General features: G+C 37.8%; 1 protein-coding gene across 1 annotated transcript; it reads right to left on the bottom strand.

The window, feature by feature from the left end:
- Positions 1-5,296: 5,296 nt before the first annotated feature.
- On the bottom strand, positions 5,297-6,169 carry LOC132038442 (uncharacterized). Its single transcript, XM_059429111.1, has one exon. It carries the CDS (start codon positions 6,167-6,169, stop codon positions 5,297-5,299), a length of 873 nt encoding a protein of 290 aa, XP_059285094.1.
- Positions 6,170-19,631: the final 13,462 nt, after the last annotated feature.

Here is a 19,631-nt window from a genome sequence, read left to right as displayed (position 1 = left end):
TTTTTCGCACTCTTGTTGCATCTTTGTACTTTTACCTTCAAAGTCATAGATCAAGCTAATTTCCTTTTATACTGTAACAAACATCTTCTATTTGTGTTTGAAATAAATTTGGCACTGTCAATGTTCATAAGTCAAATCCCTGCATTAATGATTAACGAAACCTTAATTAGAATGTATAGTTCGAGTAAAGTTTCATTTTTTATCTTTTACGATATACAACTGATTTCAATAATGTGTACGTAATAAGTTACGAAATTAATGACATGCTAAATAGAATGAGACTAAGGATCATCTATTCGCCTTAACATGTTCTTGATCAGTGGATTTAGTTTTTCCATTTGTTGTTGGATATGCACGACGACGGATCTAGGATTTTAACATTATGAGTCTGGAGTTTACGATTCTAGAATGGTGACCTCAAGTTAACATACAATGATAACCACAGCAAGTAATAAAGAGTATTAATATTTAATATATTTAATGAACCACCTCGTATAATATATGAATATAGACATCACCAGTACAATTGTCATCGACGACGTGCCAAGTTTTTTTTTTTTTTGAAGCTGCGTCCTTTTATTTGAATTGGCAATAGCCAGGAGGACAAATGAGGGTATTACCCACGAGTATATGAGAGATTGGCATCCCAATCCCCGATCTTATGTTAAGCTACCTCTTATAATCTAACCAAATAATCAACTTTGCTCGAATCTATATCTATAAATTTCTATGGTGGGTCAAAAGTAATCTCGATGGCTTTAATTGTCCGAATCTAAAAAGAGGTTGTCCCCATTTTGTCAAGCCGTAGAAGTCCGCGCACCACCCTTGGTAGAGCGGTACCGCCCCTTGAAGACCATTTGGGGTAGATGAACATGGCCTGAGGAGCTTCCGGTTATCCGCTACCTTGTTTGCTTCATGATAACAGTGTTGAAACCTTGCTCTCCTTCTTCTCGCAATTCTCTTTATCTTATCCACCACTTCTTCTAGCCTCCATAGGGTGGTTGTTTCAGATTTGGAGCACTTCGTGAGCAGAGTAGAGTCCGCTTCAACAATTATGTCGTAGAGCAATGACTCGCACTTTTGTAGTCCAAACCCCATTGCTTGCCCTTCTACCCGTTGCTCGTGCCCTCCCCAAACCGAATATGCTAGTATGAGATTACCTTCATTGTCTCGATAACCCCGCTCGCTCCACACCGTCCTTCTCGACAACTTCCATCCGAGTTACCAGAACGTTTATCAAAGTGGTTCTCCCATTTGACTATCTTGTATGCCCTGTGTTGCAGCGGCAAATCAGCTAGAGTCCGCAAATTCTCCCATGAAGCTTGTAATCTTATCTTGCCAAATCTTTGACTTGTAATTCCTGTCAGATTATTCAATATCAAGATTTCCGATCTAGTTGTTGAAGGCTGCTCTGCACCATACTTGACCGCGCATCTTGATCTCCAAAGTTCCCATATTATCAATGCGAGCAGAATTTTCACCATGAAGGTTTTTGCTACCGTATTCCAGTTCTTTGATTCACCATTTCTGTGTTTGTGTCAATGTAAGGCCCGATATTTGTATGCCATAGGTCCCTGCAAACTTCTTCCAAATATGTTGGGGCAGGTTGCCTGAGGAAAATAAATGCTCCTTGGTTTCCATGCCAGTTAGGTGGGAGCGGTAGCACTTTGCTGAATGCTTATACCGAGCTTCGCAACTTTCTCGTCCGTTGGGACTCCTATCGCGTATTGCTCTCCATGCCATGAAGGCCATCTTGAAGCGGTACCTCGCTATGCCACACCATTTTATCAATTATTGTTGGGGTCTTTTTTTGCCTTAGCAATTCCCAGTGATCTACCGTGAATTTGCGATTCGATTTGCTTTCGATATGGCTTTATCTGCCGGCCTCGGTGTTAATGATAGCGGAAGTAGGTGTACGTATATGGCATTTCTAGTTTATGAAGCTATGACATCCCAGACTGATCTCTATGAGCCATTTTCCATTGTCAAAATTTCCTTCGATAGCACATCCCTTGGTTGTGCCTCTCTTCTTCCATCAGATTTACCAAGGGTCCCTCTCCCAATTGTCATACCATAGCGATATATTCCCTCTCCTAGTTTTCATAGTATATTCTCCTCCACTTTCTCCATCACATAGCACTTTCCATGATTGAGATTGACCAATGTGTCTCCTTTAAATCGTGGTCGAGATCTTCTCGTGTAATTTGGCCAACATAAATTCTCTCCATAATGAGTTCCAGTTCTAAGATTCCACCAAGGTTTTGCGTAAGGCCACCCGCACACATCACCGATTCGCCTAACCGAGCTCCTCTTTCTTGGTGGGGGTAGCACATGGCCTCCCAAGCTATCCGGTGGTGTCTATCATTGCCATCGATGCTTTCTCCCAAAAGTTTTTGGAGACATCTTTCTATCTGTTTGATGACCCCTTTTGGAGGATTCATTGCTGCAAGCAGATGTATAGGGATTGCCTGAAGAACATGCCGGATAAGAATTGCTTTTCCCCCTGTGGATAGGAATTTTTTCTACCACCCTCTTGCTCTGCTTGTCACCTTACTTATGAGCTCTGAAAAATCACTAATTCTTTGTCTTTCCGCTATCAGTGGGCAGCCAAGGTATTTGACTGGGAATTTCTTTTGTTGCATGTTAGTCTGCTCAATGATTCTCCTTGTTGTTCTTCCGGATGTCCCTGGCGCTAATATGACACAACTTTTTCCCTTGTTCACCTTCTGACCCGAGACTCTTTCATACCGCGCCAAAGTTTCCACAATCATTTTTACTGTTTTCCTCCTACCACTGGAGAATAGAATCAGATCATCTGCGAAGGCCAGATGGTTGATATCTAGCCCTTGTTGGTTCATGTAGAAGCCTGTATATCTGTTTCTACTTTGTAGCTTATTCAACATGATGGAAAGTAGCTCCGCACTTAGGACAAACAAGGATGGAGAGATGGGATCTCCTTGTCCCAATCCATTCTCTGATCGAAAGAAGCCATATCTCTGCCCATTAACTATCAAGGAATACCAATTGTTCGAGATGTGCCTCTTGATTAACTCTATCCAATCTTTCGCGAACCCCAGCCTCTCCATTAGACAGTAAAGATATGGCCATGCAACCCTGTCATACGCCTTTGTCATGTCTAGCTTCATCACCACATTCCATTTTTTCTACGATTTTTTGATATCCTTAATAATTTCCTGGGCTAATTGAATGTTTTCTGATATAAATCTCCCCTTTATGAAGCCCGTCGATTGAAGAAATTATTTTTGGTAGGACCGATGTACCTTACATTCAATATTTTTGCAAAAATTTTACTTGATACATTCTGAGAGGTTTATGGGTCTCAGATCTGTCAACTGCTGCGGGAAGTCCACCTTTGGTATCATTACCAAGCATGTGTGTGTGAAAAATTTCGGAACATTGGCTTAAAAAAGGCCACCTGCCTCAAACACCTCTTTTTGCAATAATGGACAGCGATGCTTGATAGAACAAGGCATTCGCCTATCCGGACACTCGGCGCACTCTCTGGGTTGATTAAGAACACTGCTTTTCTGACTTCTTCCATGGTGGGCATAGCTGTGAGCATTGCGTTGTCTTCCTCTGTCACCTTTGGGGTCACGCCATCCATTATTCTATCATCTGTTATAGCTTCATTATGACTGAACAAATTCTTAAAGTAATTGGTGGCTGCATCTGCTATCTCCTGATTTTCTTCTTTCCAGTTACCCTCTTCATCTTGTATCCTTTGGATCCCCAGTCACCTTCTTCTCCCCTTAATCACACTATGGAAAAAGTTTGTGTTTCTGTCTCCGTCCTTTAGCCAATTTGCCTTAGCTTTTTGTCTAAGGACAGTATCCTGCAGATTCAAGTATCGAAGGTACTCTGCTTTAAGCTTATTCAGTTTTGTTCTCTTCTTCGGAGTATTGGCTTGCACTAGTTCTCCCTCCAGCTCTGCAATCGTCTTTTCCAGCTGCTTTGGCTCGTTGTACACTTAGCATACACCACCGTGAGGAACACTGTTTCTGAGCTATTTGGGGGAAGGAATTGACAAGTGACCTGTTGCTCTGTGTCCTCCAGGATTTGGAGGTTGAGTTCATCTGCCCAAAACAACCAAATTTTGTTGTTGCAATTAAAATAGCTATTTGGCAGTCCAAGTTTCATGCTATATCTTGCAATCTTGGATGAGTTTGCTTTTGGCTCTTGTAGTGCTATAAGAGAAAATTTGTATTGGATTTGCATCAAACTTAGCCTCTCCGAGGCTTTTTGGGACTTCATGCCCCTTATGTTCCACGAAATGATCTTAAACATTGGAAATATTGGGGTGGGATTTGGTTTGTTGTCTCCCTTCACATCTTGGAGCCTTTGGTGATACTTCCATAACCATGTCCATTGAAGTCTGATTCCCTCTTGGTGAGAGATTGTTGAACTGAGTTATTTTGGCTTTTACTCCTGCAGATTGGGCTGCCATCCCCTCGAAGTTTAGGGATCTCCGAGGTCTTCTTCGCTCCTCATCATCATTGTGGATTTCTCCATCTTCCTCAGTGATGTGTTCCATGCTTTCATCTTGAGTTTCTGGTACTATCTCATATTCCCCCCCCCCTCCCCCCGGTGATTGCGACCCCCTTTAACACGGTGCGGCTAGGAGACGGGTTTTTGAGATGGGGATTTTCCTGGCGTTAATTCTTGGACATTGATAGGAAAGGCAGTGTTCAATCCGTAACCATTTCTGTCTCCTTGTACCTCCACAGGCCGCAGATTCAGAGTTGGGAACAGATTGTGCCCCTCCACTATGTTGTCCGCATTGAGCTCTTGCAGGTTTTGTGGCGGGATCTTGGACTTAAATCGCTTCTTCTTTGATGAGGCAATTTTATGCCTTTGATCCCCTGGAATTGTGATCAGACTCTCATCTCCTCCAATTGCCAGATTCTCTATCTCTTCTGGAACCGTTGTTTTCCCTTTCTTTACCTTCTTTGAGCCTTTTCCTTTTCTTTTAACCCCTGTCTTCGACTTTGTCTTGGAGTTCTTTTTGGTCTTTTTCTTCTTGGTACGTTCCACCACTTGTGGAGCCTCTTCTTTTCCAAGACCAGTTTGCCCCTCTTCTTCAACCACTTCCAAATCATGGTGTTGGTTGACTTCCATTGGACTTGTCTCCAAGTTGACTACCATCCCCACTTCTTTGGTTGTTTGGCCAGAGTTTGGGGGTTGGTAGTCGTTAGTATGCCTCTCTCCCATCTTGTTAATTGTTCCTCCTTTTTTTCTATTGTTCCTTGCATTTGTCACTTCAATCCATCCTTCATTATCATTCATTGGCCCCTTCTCCGGAATCTTGTTTTTTTCTCCTTGCACCTTCATGGCTGGGTCCTTCTTTGGATGTTGCAAACCCATAGTACCCATCCGAGTGGCCTTGAACTTTACAGAAGAAGCAGAACTCCGGGGCATTCTCGTATTCAATGATTTGGTTAAAGGTGTCTAACTCGCCAGTGTCATCAACTAGAGCAACCTCTATCTCGTTCAGTCTTGGCCGAGATAGGTCTATTTCCACCCTAGCCTTTGCCGTCGTGGGTCTAGTCCTTGCTATGGTAGCCTTGTCTAGAGCAATCAGTGGTCCAATTGGTTCCAAGATTCTCTCAATCGCTGCCCAGTCATGGTAGTGCCATGGCAGGTCTGGGAGCGTCACCCACACTGGCGCCAAGGTCGACTCCATTGCCACTTTGAATTTGCGAGTCCATCTTTGTAGTCTCATATGTGCCCCACATAAATGCAGAGTATTCTTTCCATCAAATCGTTTGAAGTCATCCTCATCCGTGAAGTCAATGAAGATATGTCTCCAGTCATATGCTCCAATCTTGAAGGTCCCCTTCAACGGGTAGGACCTTTTAAAGTCTTCCCTAAGTTTGTCGATTTGGGGGCGAGTTCGAGAGAACTTTCCCACTAAAGTTAGTTTGCACTTCTCCACCAATAATTTGTCCTCCGTTGTCAAGAAAACCACTTTAGCCTTCCCATCCACTATCTCAAAGGGTCGAGGTTCCAATCTTACAAACTTCGATTTCTTCGTTGTCTCGCGATTCGTCAGTGCAGCAGCATAATTGATTTGGGGAGGCAAAGGGTTATTGTTCGAGGGCAGAGGGGTTAGGTACACCCCCAGTGATTCGCCGACCGACCGGCCTAGCATGATTGTTGACGGTAATGGTAGGGTTTTGCGGTACGTGGGGATATTTTTCGCATGCGTGAGGCGCGTTGTTTTTGTTTAGGTAGTCTGACGTGCCAAGTTTAGAAAAGACCATTGCAACTTTCAGATTATAAGATGCAAAAGACCATTTCCCTTATGTTGGGGGTCAAATAGGTGGGACTATCTTTGATATTTATGTTTCACAGCAGTAAAGTTTCTGCAATCGACATCGATTTATAGTTAAAACAATTTTATGTTATGGAAAGAAGACAATGCATTAACTATCACTTTCAAGTCATTTTAATATAAGAATTCATAATTTTCTTGTATAGTGAAATAGAAATGCACATACTTTCTATCCAAATTTTTAAGTTTTAAATTCACTATTTCAAGTTACAACTAATATAAATTCATCGCCAACAACATTTTTGTAACCACTAGAAAATTACCTTATTTGTCAAAACACTATAATAGATACTTAGATAAGTTCATTATTTTCTTGTATGGTCATGGCATTAGAAATGAAGTAAATCACTTTTCCAAGTTTTAAGTTTTTAGTTAAATTTTTTTGGTTTTTTGTCACACCCCGACTTTACTAAGGTGTGATGGGCACCCGACCCCATATACGGAGCCGAGCGAACCCGCTAATTTCTATTACACATATGAACTTATGAACTAGTAAGAAATGAATACATAGAAATTTTTTTTTTTCCATAAGTACAATCTAACATCATATAAGACTCGTAACACGAGACGTAATAACATGTCCGCTGTCATTGGAGCCGCTACGATCGACAACCCATTACCCACGACTCGTCTCGCAAGGTCTCTAACCTCGAACAACGTATCATGGCATCCGTACTCTAACCTCGGCGCACTCGGGACAAGTGGAGCCTACCAACTCCGCACGGAACATCCTCTATGCTATAATCGGCTCATGGGTGTACTCGCGCGGTACGAAACGCAGCCCCTAGAACAGAGGGTCGGCACGAGCTATGTACCGAGCATGTAAGGCGTTAAGTAGCAACATAGTAGAGAGATATAAGCATGAACAATAAAGAGATATTATATCGTGAGGTAGAAGGGTGACCCGTACATATGAACAATATCTCGCATAGAAACATAGAACATATCATAGGATAACAAAGTAACTCGTGCATGTGAGGGCACGGGGCGGATGCCATGCATGCTTGTTTTCCCTTTTTAAAAAAAAACATTTCTTTTCATAGGCATAGAAAATAGAATTTATGTCATATCATGTTAAATCATAGTATATCATAGTATCATAGCATATCATAGTGTATCATAGTATCATAGCATATCATAGTGTATCATAGTATCATAGCACCGAACCGGGCGTCGCTCGCCCACATTGCGCCGAAATACCCTACGCCCATAAATCCCGCGTCCGGGCATCCCGCGTCCGGGATGATAAGCGCCGACCGGTGGCAATGAAACATAGTTCCCTTCCCATTTTCCATGTACCCCTTCCCCCACCCCATGTACATATACATATTGCATATACATAGATCATAGAAGCATGCAGGAGAGCCCAAGAAAATCATGTATCCATCGGAGTGATGTAAGGTCGGAAACCTCCGATTATATTATGGAATAACTATGGGCGCTTGCCTCACCTTGAAGGGACGATTAATATAAGGCGAGACTATCAATGGAGAGTAATATCATGATAAAACATAAAACAGGACCATAAGGCATCGTTTCGTATACTTGGAACCTTTAAAGGAAAACATTATTCATGAGTAGAGTTGAGGATTCAAGAAATAGCTTAACGTTCTCATCTCGTCACTGGAATCATAGACTTGGAACCTTTAATCATAGAATCATCATGGTCATAGTTATCATGTAAACATTTTCTTCCTTGACATCATCCATGGCATTGTAAAACATGTTCATCGTCGTTGTTGTAAAACTTGCTTTGCCATAAACCTTTGTTCTGGGAAAATACGAGCACTTTGGAAAACATTTACTAGCTATCGGAGGAAAAGAATCGTGCTTTGGGATCAATGGATTTGTTAAAACGACTATTATTTAGTAGTCGGAATAATAACCAAAAGCTTTCCTTAACTATGGAGTGAAAATAAGCCAAATGGGACAGTAGGAGAGAATTCGGGAATAGTGGGCCCACCTCGAGTCGGCTGAGGTGGCGTATCAATTTTACGTATATTACAATTTATGACGTCACTTGTGAGGATCTTAGGGCAATCGAGTCCTATTTGTGTAAGTTCTGGAGGTTTAAGAAGTTTTTCCGATATTTCACGCAAGTTCTAATTCAATTCTCTTTTGAATGAATAGTAGTTAGTTTCAATCTCGGATTTCTAGGAGAGGAATTATCCCCGAGGCCCGTGTCCAAACCTATTACGTCTAAGACATGCCAAGAAAGAGAAGTGAAGCCTTACATACCTCTTTCCGCTCCTTCTGCTACTCCAAATCCAAGTTGCAAATCCGCCTTAATCTACAATTTGGTCATGTTCACCAAACATTGATTAGAGCTTTTAGGAATCCAATCTCGAATGCACATTTGTTTACAAAAATTTCGGCAGCAATTCCCCTGTAAATGCGCCATCCCGAGAATATGGCTCGGCCCAATTCATCCATTGACAACAATCCGAGAATTCAACTCGGCCAAACCAACAACAATAATGCCAATAATCAACAATCATAATAACAATATCAATACTCAATTCACAACATGTCCAAGACATTCCAACCCAAATCTTCCAAATGCCATAAGAACACCAACAATACATTTATTTCTTTCAACGCATAAACTATATCAACACTTCCATACGCTAACAACATTATTTTGATCAAAGCAAGGAACTATATTCAAATCATGTTGGCTCCCAAACAGCCCATGACCATTACAACTTCAACACAAATCATCAAATATTCATTCTCATCATAGAATCTACAACGACAACCAATACATAACATGAAATTAACTCACCCTTCCATGCAACATAACACACACACATGGCCTAACCATGCAAGTCACGGCCACAACAACATCATTCATAATTTCATGTTTTTCATCCATTTTACATCATAGAATTCACAACACAACAATCAAATTATCAAAATAAAATCAATTCATCATTCCTCCACAACACTTCTCCTATTCGACCACATCAACAACTTCCATATTCCCATAAATTACATCATTTTCTACATGTTACAATATTCACAATCATCCATAACACATAAAGAAGATTGGTTCTTACCTTTTCCTTTAACCCTTCACTTGGCTATGACTTGCAACTTGCAAGAATAAATGGTTATCTTGCTCCAACAACTTCACCATGTTAAAGAGCATCTTCCAATTGGTGGAAATACTTGAAGAAAATTATTTTTGATCCAATACTTCAAGGCTTCTTTTTTTTTTTTCCTTTGGCCGTCCCTTCTCCTCTCTTTCTTTCTTTCTTTTCTTTGTTCTTTCTTTCTCTCCAATTCAATTCTTAAATAAAAGATGAACAAGTCATCTTTTCATATTTGCACCCTAGTCCTCCAATTATGGTCACATGCCCCCCTTTCTTTCTCTTCTAGACTTTTCTTCCTTTTTCTTGATTTTTCTTTTCTTTTCTTGAATTTCCTTACTTGGTCAAAGAAGACCAAGTGTCTTATTTTGTACACTTTAGTCCCTCTATATTTACACTTTGCCCCCTTGACTTCCACAATATTACCATGGTGCCACTTTGCGAATTTCCTTTTTCGCCCTCAACCTTTCTCAATATTCCCACAATACCAATATTCATAAATAATATTCCTAATAACTCGGACATTAAAATTATTTTAGAACATAGTCTTGACCTTAATTTCTCACCATTGTCTCGCTATGTCCGGACGTACGAAATACGGGCTATAACATTTTTGACTCTAGAACTTTGCCAATTAGTTTAGAACTTTGAATTAAATTACATAAATATTCATATTTATCAATAATATTTTTGACAAAAAGAATCAAGGTATTGTATTGCAACAAATGGCTAACATTTATTAACTAAAAAGAACTTTTCCCAATATAAATAAACACTATGAAGAGATATTTTCTATGAAGCTAATTGTTTTATCTTTGTGAGAATACTAGAACTATAAAAATAACCACGAAAATAAGATCGACCATGCTAATTTGTATATACTGCGCTACAAACTATAAACGTACTAATAACTAGTTATATAGCAAAAAATTTGAAGGCCTTTATCTCTTTGGGGCCCAAAGCAGATGCTTTAATGGCCTTGTCCTTGCGCCACCGATGAAGAGAAAGAACGGCAACAGAAAAAAAAAAAAAAAAAAAAAAAGGATGAAGAAAACAATTAAAAATAAATAAAAGAAGAGTTGAAGAGGAAATAAACTCTGTTGATGTCTTTCAAAGAAGGACCCAAACTAACCAACCAAATGAGCTACTAACCAAGACGAATCATAAAATAACTTGCAGTGTTTAAACTTTTTTTTCTTTCATTCAGCCCGTTTTATTGGAAAAGACTCCCCTTCTATGGGGAGTGCACCATAGGCCAATTTCATCTATAAAGCTCCTGAATTGTCTGATAACCCTCAGGCAATTAGCACTAAATCCGACATGTTCGCCCTCGGATTAGTGCTTTTTGGAATGGCATATCCAATAGAAACGGATTTTGAAATAAGAAAGGAATTTGAGGAGTTGAAGAAATGTGATGGAATACCAAAAGGAAAGACAGATGATGAAGTGCTCTCACAATTACTTAATCAACTCTTCCAAAATGATCCACAGCCGCGTCTTTCAGTAGCCGAGTTGCCGGAATTTTTCCTATAGTTTTATATTATGAGTTTGAATTCTGAATTTGTGATTGTGTACGTGAATTTGCTAGGGATCTATGTAAATAGATGTTTATATACATGCTTGTGGTGCCAATTGCCTGCTATATTGTTCTTTGTAAGATTAAAAAATGGCAGCTATCTTTGAGTGTATTACATATATAGCTTCCCAAATTACTTTGGGGCTTTGTAGTACTTGAGGATAGGCAGTATTGTTTCAGAAAGAAACCAACTCCAAGCACATAGCAATAGGTTGGTAGATTTTTTAAGGGAAAAAGTCGTAACTATTTTTTATAAATCTAATTTTAACATAGTTATTATATGTGTACAACAACAAAGATGCACAAGTTAGAACGGATTCGAAAGCTAAAAATAGGAAAAATAACCACAACAATGGAGAAATCTTACCGCAACAACTCGAAGAATGCAAGAACAGGTCACAAGGAAGAAAATCATCATCAGAGGAAGAGATAGGAACATCGGAGACAAATTGCCAACAAAATCAATAAAGGCGTAGCTGAGGCAACGTAAAGTTAGGGTTTCAAACTTACTTTCCTAATTGATTTTAGGACAAGTTGTAGATTTTCTATTTTCTTTTGTTTCTTTTATTTTCAGGTTGGGCTTTGTTTTGGGCAAAAACTCATTTTCTGTTGGATTTTGATTTTCCGAATATATAAAAAGCCCGATTGGGCATAATTTATTTTAAAAAAAAAACATATGGCAACGAAATCTTACCAAAATCAATCCCCTTGTCCAAGAATCTTTCTTCATCAATTTCGCCGACCTGATTTCTCGCATGTATCAAATTGCAAGCTAGATTTGAAGGGGGGAAGATAAAGAAAATTGAGAATGATGTTATTTTGCATTACCTTAGAGAGGTCTTGGAGGCATTGGATTACCTCCATCATCAAAAGGGAGTGATCCATGGAGACGTATCTCGAGATAACATATTCCTAGATGATCATGATCAAGTCAAACTTGGAGATTTTGGCTGGGGTAAGTTTTTTATTCGTTTTCCATTTCTTCCCAGAAGGTGATTCTTCCCTCCTTAACAGTTTTTTTTCATCATTCAGCCCGTTTTATTAAAGAGGATTCTAACTCTTTGCCCTGAACTCTCATCTTGTTGGTGAGGGTTCGAATCCTCACATTGTAATCTCTTTTCCCATTTCTCCTTCCCCTACCCTCTATGTAATAAAAAAACAATTTTAAAAAAAAAGGACTCTAACTCTATGGGGAGTGTACCACAAGGAACTTTCATGTATAAAGCTCCTAAATTGTGTGATGACCCTCAGGCAATTAGCAATAAATCCGACATGTTCGCCCTCAGATTAGTGCTTTATTGAAATGGCGTATCCAATGAAAACAGATTCTAAAAGACAAAAGGAATTTGATGAGTTGAGGAAAGGTCCTTAAATATCTCAAGGAAAGGTAGATGGAGTGTTTGGAGAAATACTTAATAAACTCTTGATAAAGGATCCACAGCAGCGTTCTTCAGCAAAAGAGTTGCTTCAGGAAGTTTTCCTATAGTTATGGACCTCTCAACACTCAACAAAGAGTTGTTTCGGCAAGTTTTCCCATATTTATGGACCTCTCAACACTCAACAATATGCTTCACCACTTTCCACATTACTTGCTTGCTTAAGTTGCATACGGGTAATTACTTTCGTCACTGAAGATGTTTTTAGTATTTTTGATTGGCTTGATTTTTGCAGCTATTATAACTGCTATGTTATTTTCACTGTGAAGACAATATCTCCTTTGTGGGCCCAGCCCATCGCATCAACACATCACTTCGTGTGTGCTTATGTGATTGACACATTCTAATGTGTCCCTCTTATGTCTTTCCTTTGTATACCTTTTTGGTTCTCTCCACTGTGTGGTTTTTTCTTTAAAAATTTTGGCTTGACTTTTCTTTTCTTTCTGCGTAAAAATATCTCACATTTCCCCAATCAACTGAACATATAATATTAATTAGAATACACACAATTGGTGCATTTTACGGAAAATAAATTAAGGTAATTTAAAGTTATTGATATTACTTCACCTTTTTCTTTCCTTAATAATCTAAAATATTCACAATCAATTTAAATTAAGTAACTTGAAAAAAGATTCAACTTTTGTATTAGTTGATTAAAGCAACCCCAAATAAACTTCTTAGCTATTGGATCCGGGCTTATCCCACTAGTACTAATAGACGTTTACATACATGTCTATGGTGCTAATTGCCTGATATATTGTTCTTTATATATATAGCTTCCCAAATTATTTTTGGGCTTCATAGGACTTGGGGATAGGCGACACTGTTTCCTGGAAAAATCCGACTTCGAGCCCATAGCAATAGGTTTGTAGAAATTTAAGGGAAATAATGATAACTATTCTTCATAAACTATTACAAAAAATTAAGTAGTGTTCTGGTACTAACATATGGTGGCAACAAAATCTTGCCAAAATCGGTCCCCTTGGCCGAGAATCTTGCTTTGTTGATATACCTAATGTAGCAGTGTGTGATCATCAAATAAACTTTTACACCATTTTTTACGCAACATTATGGGAAGCCTAATGGTTTGGTTCAATATGGCCTCGAAGGAAAAAATCGGTGATGTTTAGATAATTCTCGAATTTCACATTTAAAAGATGATTTTTTTAGTCTGAAATAACTCAGGCAACAAGTGCTTTAGTAAATAATAAGAGCTTGGTTCACTTAATGTTATATTAGTATTCAAACTCTCATTTCTTTGAGAAAATGAATAGGAAGATTTCGGAATGCACTCTTAAAAAAGAGAAGACAATTTTTTGTTATTTATACATGGAGGTTGTCTTTCTAGTGACATTCTTTTGTAATTTGGTTTGTAGAAAAAGGTAGATTTGGACGAGTTTATGCATGCAAACGTAAGATAGACGAGTCGGCCTATGCTGTGAAAAAGATACCTCTTCCTGATTAAGAACGTGCTGAATATTTAAGGTGATATTATTTACTTTGTATAAGATGAATTTATTTTATGATTTCAAACTGAATTTTTTGTTTCTTCAGTGGGATGTGAGAATTTGACAGCTCTTATAAGCACCCGAGGGTCATACGTTATTATCAGGTTTATCTATTTTCTTGCTCTTTTTATTATATATTTGTCACCAGCTAAAGCATAAGGGTACTAGGATCGAGAACGACACCTAATAGTCATTTGTTTGCAATCCGATCAGTTGGATGTTACTGTATAATATTTTATTTATTAATATGAATTGTGAGCAGTTAAATTAAAAAATTTAAAATATTCTACTATAAAAAAAATAGGCAGTTTTTCTTTCTTTTCTTTTTAATTAAGTATTGTTTTAAAAAAAAAAAAAAAAAACTTCAATTATTGTCTAAGCAAAAATAAAATCATCGAATTCACTATTGATATTTTGGGGCCTCAAATTTTTGGGGCCTTAAACAAAGACTTTACTAGCCTCCCATTAACCTAAGCCTATCAACGGGGCCGGGTTGAGATAACCCGACCCCTTAAAAGCAAGCCCCTACCAATTTCAAGCCGGGCTCACTTTTAGGGGGGCGGGTTGGGGCCAAAAAAAAACATTTTTTTATGTGGATTGCCCTTCAAAGGTGCTGGTCTTTAATTTTTGCCCCTCAAATTGCGGGTCATTAATTTTTTCCCTTTGCCTAATACCATGGGATGTGGGGTTCAAAACCCGCCTCAGTCAAAAAAAAAAATCGCAAGGCAGAGTTTCGTAGTAAACTTAGGCTTATTCGGGCAAAAGTTAGGCCTTTAGGTAGAATTTTGCAAAATTCCAACAGAGTAAAAATAAAAATAAAAATTGTCTTAATGCAAACCTCTGCCTTGCGAAGGCACAACTCTACCTTAAGGTAGAGTTTGAGACAAACCTCTGCCTTGCGAATACAAACACTACCTTGCGATTTTTTTTTTTAATGTTTTACTGAGCAGGGGTTTGAACCCGGAACCAAGGGCTTTTTAGTAAAGGGAAAAAATTAAAGACCACTAATTTGAGGGGCAAAAATTAAAGACCACCTCCGAATAAAGGAAATTGTGCAAATTGCCCCCAGAAAAAAGGTGTTTCGCCCAGCTCCCAACCCATTAAGAAATACAACCGGGTTAGTCGGGCTGGGTTTTTGCTAAATTATTGACATAAGTAACTAAAAACTATTGTAATATTGAAATCAAGTAGATAACTATGAATAACTATCGGACAAAAATTAAAAAACATGATATGCATTACTTGTTCTGAAACTAAACATTTATAATTTGTAGTGAAGATAAATCTTATCCATCTATGCATTATGGATAAAGTGATATATTATTTAAGCACGAGAGACTTTCGGATCACTGCTACCCTAGTTAAATAGTATAATTTTTTTCTCTATGCATATACCGTATGGACTAGCGGAAATATAACATTTTTTTGCCTAAAATTGTGGTTAAGTAGTATTGAACCCAAGACCTCTTCTAGCTTAAAACTAAACAAAATCAATGGGTCAAGGATATGTCTTGCTTATATAATACATGTCATAATTAAATTATTGTTCTTTCTTCTATAAATATCGACACTCACTTACTAAAAATTCTGCGTACACCACTAATCATAATAACAACATGATCCAGAGTAAAACAAGTCTAAGTACACACTCTTTTGAACCGTAGGGAGCATTAATTAAGGATAGTTTAGTCAAATTGCCTAAATTTTTTTAGAAAGGGAATCGTTTGGGGTACTTTTTGTTTAGAATTCATGATTTTAGGAGATAATATACAAAATAGAACAAAACTCATACATTAAGGACCATTTTGATTTTATCTCTGAAATGTGTCCTCAACCGCAAAAGGTTACTTATTATTAGCTCACTCCCTTCAATTAAGGGTTAGCTTTTTTGGAACTTACGAAAGAGGAGAATAACAACGATCGAACAAGCATTGATTCAGGTACTAATTTATTTTACATTTTCACTTCTTTTTTTCTGATTTAGAATATAATATTACTGATTTGTTAATTTGTTGGATTATTGATGTCATAGTTCAAATATATATTTGATTTGTTGGATTCACATTTTTTAATTATTTAGAATATAATATTACAATAAAAGAGGAGAAAACTTACTAATTTGTTGATTTGTTGGATTATTGATGTCATTGTTCAAATTCATATTTGATTTGTTAGATTGCTTGAAGTTATTGAGCTAGATTTTACTTAAGTGCGATATATATGAATGAAAATATCGGTCAAATACTTTTCTCTCACAAAATTAGTTGAGCTGTCAAATTAACCTGGTCAGGAATTTCTTAGTTAACATTTTTATTAGCCAGATCCAATTTCTTAGGAAGTTCCAACATGAGTTGCTAAGCTAAAACTTTATTGATAATGTAAACAGAGTTACAACAATGTAGAAGCATCTTTTCTCAAAAGAGTCATTACATTATGAAACTTTCCGCAAAAATACAGCGATAAATTTCGACTAAAGTGTAAAGGTATATGTAATGATCCGCTTGGCCGTTACCGTAATTCGAAAAATTTCACAGCGTTAGTTCCCAAAAACATATGTGATTTGTTACAGGTACTTGGTAAAGCCCTAGCGTAATCGGAAATGATGTACAAACAGAAGTTGAAATATCGAATTTGGGCCACTGGGCCCCAGGTAACCGTCCTAGCGGTTGTTTGACCGCCGTTGAGGTCACGCCATAGCGGTTGATTCTCCGCCATAGCGGATGTGGGCAAAACTAAGAGTACCTCCCCAACGGTATAAGTACCGCTGTAGCGACACCTTGACCGCCGCAGCGGTCGACAACCAGTTTGACCTTATTTAAAGCCTCATTCGGGACTTGACCTAAAATCCCTCACTTCTAAGACCTGCAGCCGCCTTTGGTGTATTCCAGATGTGAGCAATTTTGTAGACCAAGTCAAATTTACGTTTCTCTACGAGGATGGGAGATGAAGTCAACGGATGTTCGTGCCACCGGCTAGGCTTCGAGGTAGATTATGGCTTACCTTTTTGGTTAGACTTCGATTAGCGACTCGTATGTAGTACTAGGGAATTGTTGGAGACATCATGTGAACCTTCGGGTATGAAGTTTGGGATGAAATTCTTAGGTTGGTACTGTTTGTGACTTGTGTGTACGGGCTTGTGGCCTGTAAATTCCCTAGGTTTATACTTGGCTTCTCTTATATGAATCGGTGGTTGCTATGTATTCTGGGAGAGTGGTTGGAAGGAACAGATTCATATGATACTTGTACTATTATTGTTGTCTATATATATATAAATTAAATTGATTGGAACCCCTATGTGGTTATGATATTCTCATTGCATGACATAGTTTCGCATATACATGATATATATGTCTTGATCTTGATATTAAGAAATGGTGCTGACAAAGGTAAGTATGATTCATACAACATTTGCTATATTTGCGAAGCCATATCTGTGCTATGTGATACAGAGTGGTTAGCAGTGATATTGGTTGAAGGAGTCATTCTAGGTTGTGTGAGACGGAATGACGGTACATGGACTTAGCGGTCCCCCATGGGTCATGACTGTCGAGATGTGTACATGCCCTCCCCCCCCCCCCCGGGTGCATGTGTATATCATTGCATTGCATTCACATTATTTGTTCTTATCGTCATTTGAATTGATATTGATCTTCGGTGATACTTGAGTTATTGGGTGATCATTTGGTTATGTTTGGATTCGTGAATTATATTGAGATATCGTTAAGTGATTGATTGTATTACTTGGACTAGTTGACTTGTATCTGTCTGTGAGCATGATTATCTATCCATTTCCTTGTTGTATATGTGATCTATCTGGGTTTAACCTATCATGTGGTAATTGACTGTACTAATTGGACTTGTTGACTTGTATCTGTCTGTGAGCATGGTTATCTATCCATTTCCTTGTTTTATGTGTGATCTATCTGGGTTCAACCTATCGTGTGGTAATCGACTGTACTACTTGGACTTGTTGACTTGTATCTGTCTGTGAGCATGATTATCTATCCATTTCCTTGTTGTATGCGTGATCTCTCTAAGTTCAATCTATCGTGTGGTAATTGACTGTACTACTTAGACTTGTTGACTTGTATATATCTGTGACCATGATTATCTATCCATTTTCTTGTTGTATGCGTGATCTATCTGAGTTCAACCTATCGTGCGGTAATTGATTGTACTACTTAGACTTGCTCACTTGTATCTGTCTGTAAGCATGATTATCTATCCATTTCCTTGTTTGTATGTGTGACCTAACTGTTATCGGCCTATGATGCCTACCAGTACTAGTGTTATACTGATACTACTCTTTCTACATCCCATTTGGGGTGTAGAGTCTTACAGGTGGATAGCTTAATTCGAGAAGTTTCTGGAAGATGCGTGGTGCATATCTTGAAGACCTCTATCATCTTTATCCCTAGATGGAGGTTGAGTGTTATTTTTTTACTTGAATATTGTACTTCCAATCTTAGTCTCTCCTCTTGTAATAGTCTATACCAGGTTTTGGGAAGGTTGTTATGTATAAGCTACCTTTGTAACTATTCCGCTTGATTATGTTTTATGTCTTAATTATTCAATAAATCCCGTCTTATTATTGTAAATGGGTTATGATTATATGTGAGGGCTCGCCTATCGTAGTGGGAATGGTAGGTGCCTGCACAACCCTAAATTGGGTCGTGACAATATATGATATTGATTTTTGAGGCAAAACAAAAAGAAAAAAAGAGAGAGAGAATATTCATTGGTGATTCTGAATGACTATACCCATGTGATATATGTATGATAGAGTGAGAGTTTGAGGTTTATTCGTGCTGTACAAAGTTTGCTTAGTATAGCAACCTCAGCAAAATTATTTAAAACTATGTCCATTATTTTAACTTCAACTTGAAATAGAGCATTTGGTGTTCAAAAACTGGTTTAAAGAGTATTTCAAGTGAAGTTATGGATTACACTCACAAAACTTTGTTTTTTTCTAAGTGAAATCCATATCCAAACACAATTCAATTTTTAAATATTTTTTTAACTTCAATTACTTATTTTTTCAACTTCACCTAAATATTGTCCATTTTCACTACAGTCGGTAAACTAACTTACTATTATTATATCTATATTTCTTGGTTAACAAGTAACGAGTTAATATAAAAACATGTGATATCAAATTATTATTGTCAATTAAACTTAAATGAGCACATTTGTTGGGCCGCTATATTTTAAGTTAGGAAAAGAACGTAAGAAACTTTTCCTTGTAAGAAAATCAAAGTTGCTCCCACATTACTTAAATTCTTGTAACAACGTTCAAATCGCTACTTCGGAGGTGTTTAATATATTGTTTTGTTCTTCATTCGTATTGGAGTGAAACATTTAAAGGTTTTTCCTTTTAATATCTAGTGTTGGATTGAAGATGGTGTTCCCGATATGGAACCATCATCAGAATACAAGATGATGAGCGAGGCAACAAAGGCAACAAAAACTTCATTTGTTGCAATGGAACTATGCGAAAGGTTTGTAAAGTTAAATTAGTTTCAAACTATAATTCTAAGACAAAATTTCTCACATATTTTTATTACTTGTTATCTTTAGCACTTTTCATGCTAGATTGGAAGAGAAGATAGAGAAGGAGGTTATTTTCCGCTATTTCAAAGAGTTACTGGAGCCATTGAATTTAATCTA

The sequence above is a fragment of the Lycium ferocissimum genome, chromosome 11 (assembly GCF_029784015.1).
Source record: "Lycium ferocissimum isolate CSIRO_LF1 chromosome 11, AGI_CSIRO_Lferr_CH_V1, whole genome shotgun sequence".
Taxonomy (NCBI): domain Eukaryota; kingdom Viridiplantae; phylum Streptophyta; class Magnoliopsida; order Solanales; family Solanaceae; genus Lycium; species Lycium ferocissimum.
This window is presented reverse-complemented; position numbering and strand designations above follow the sequence as displayed.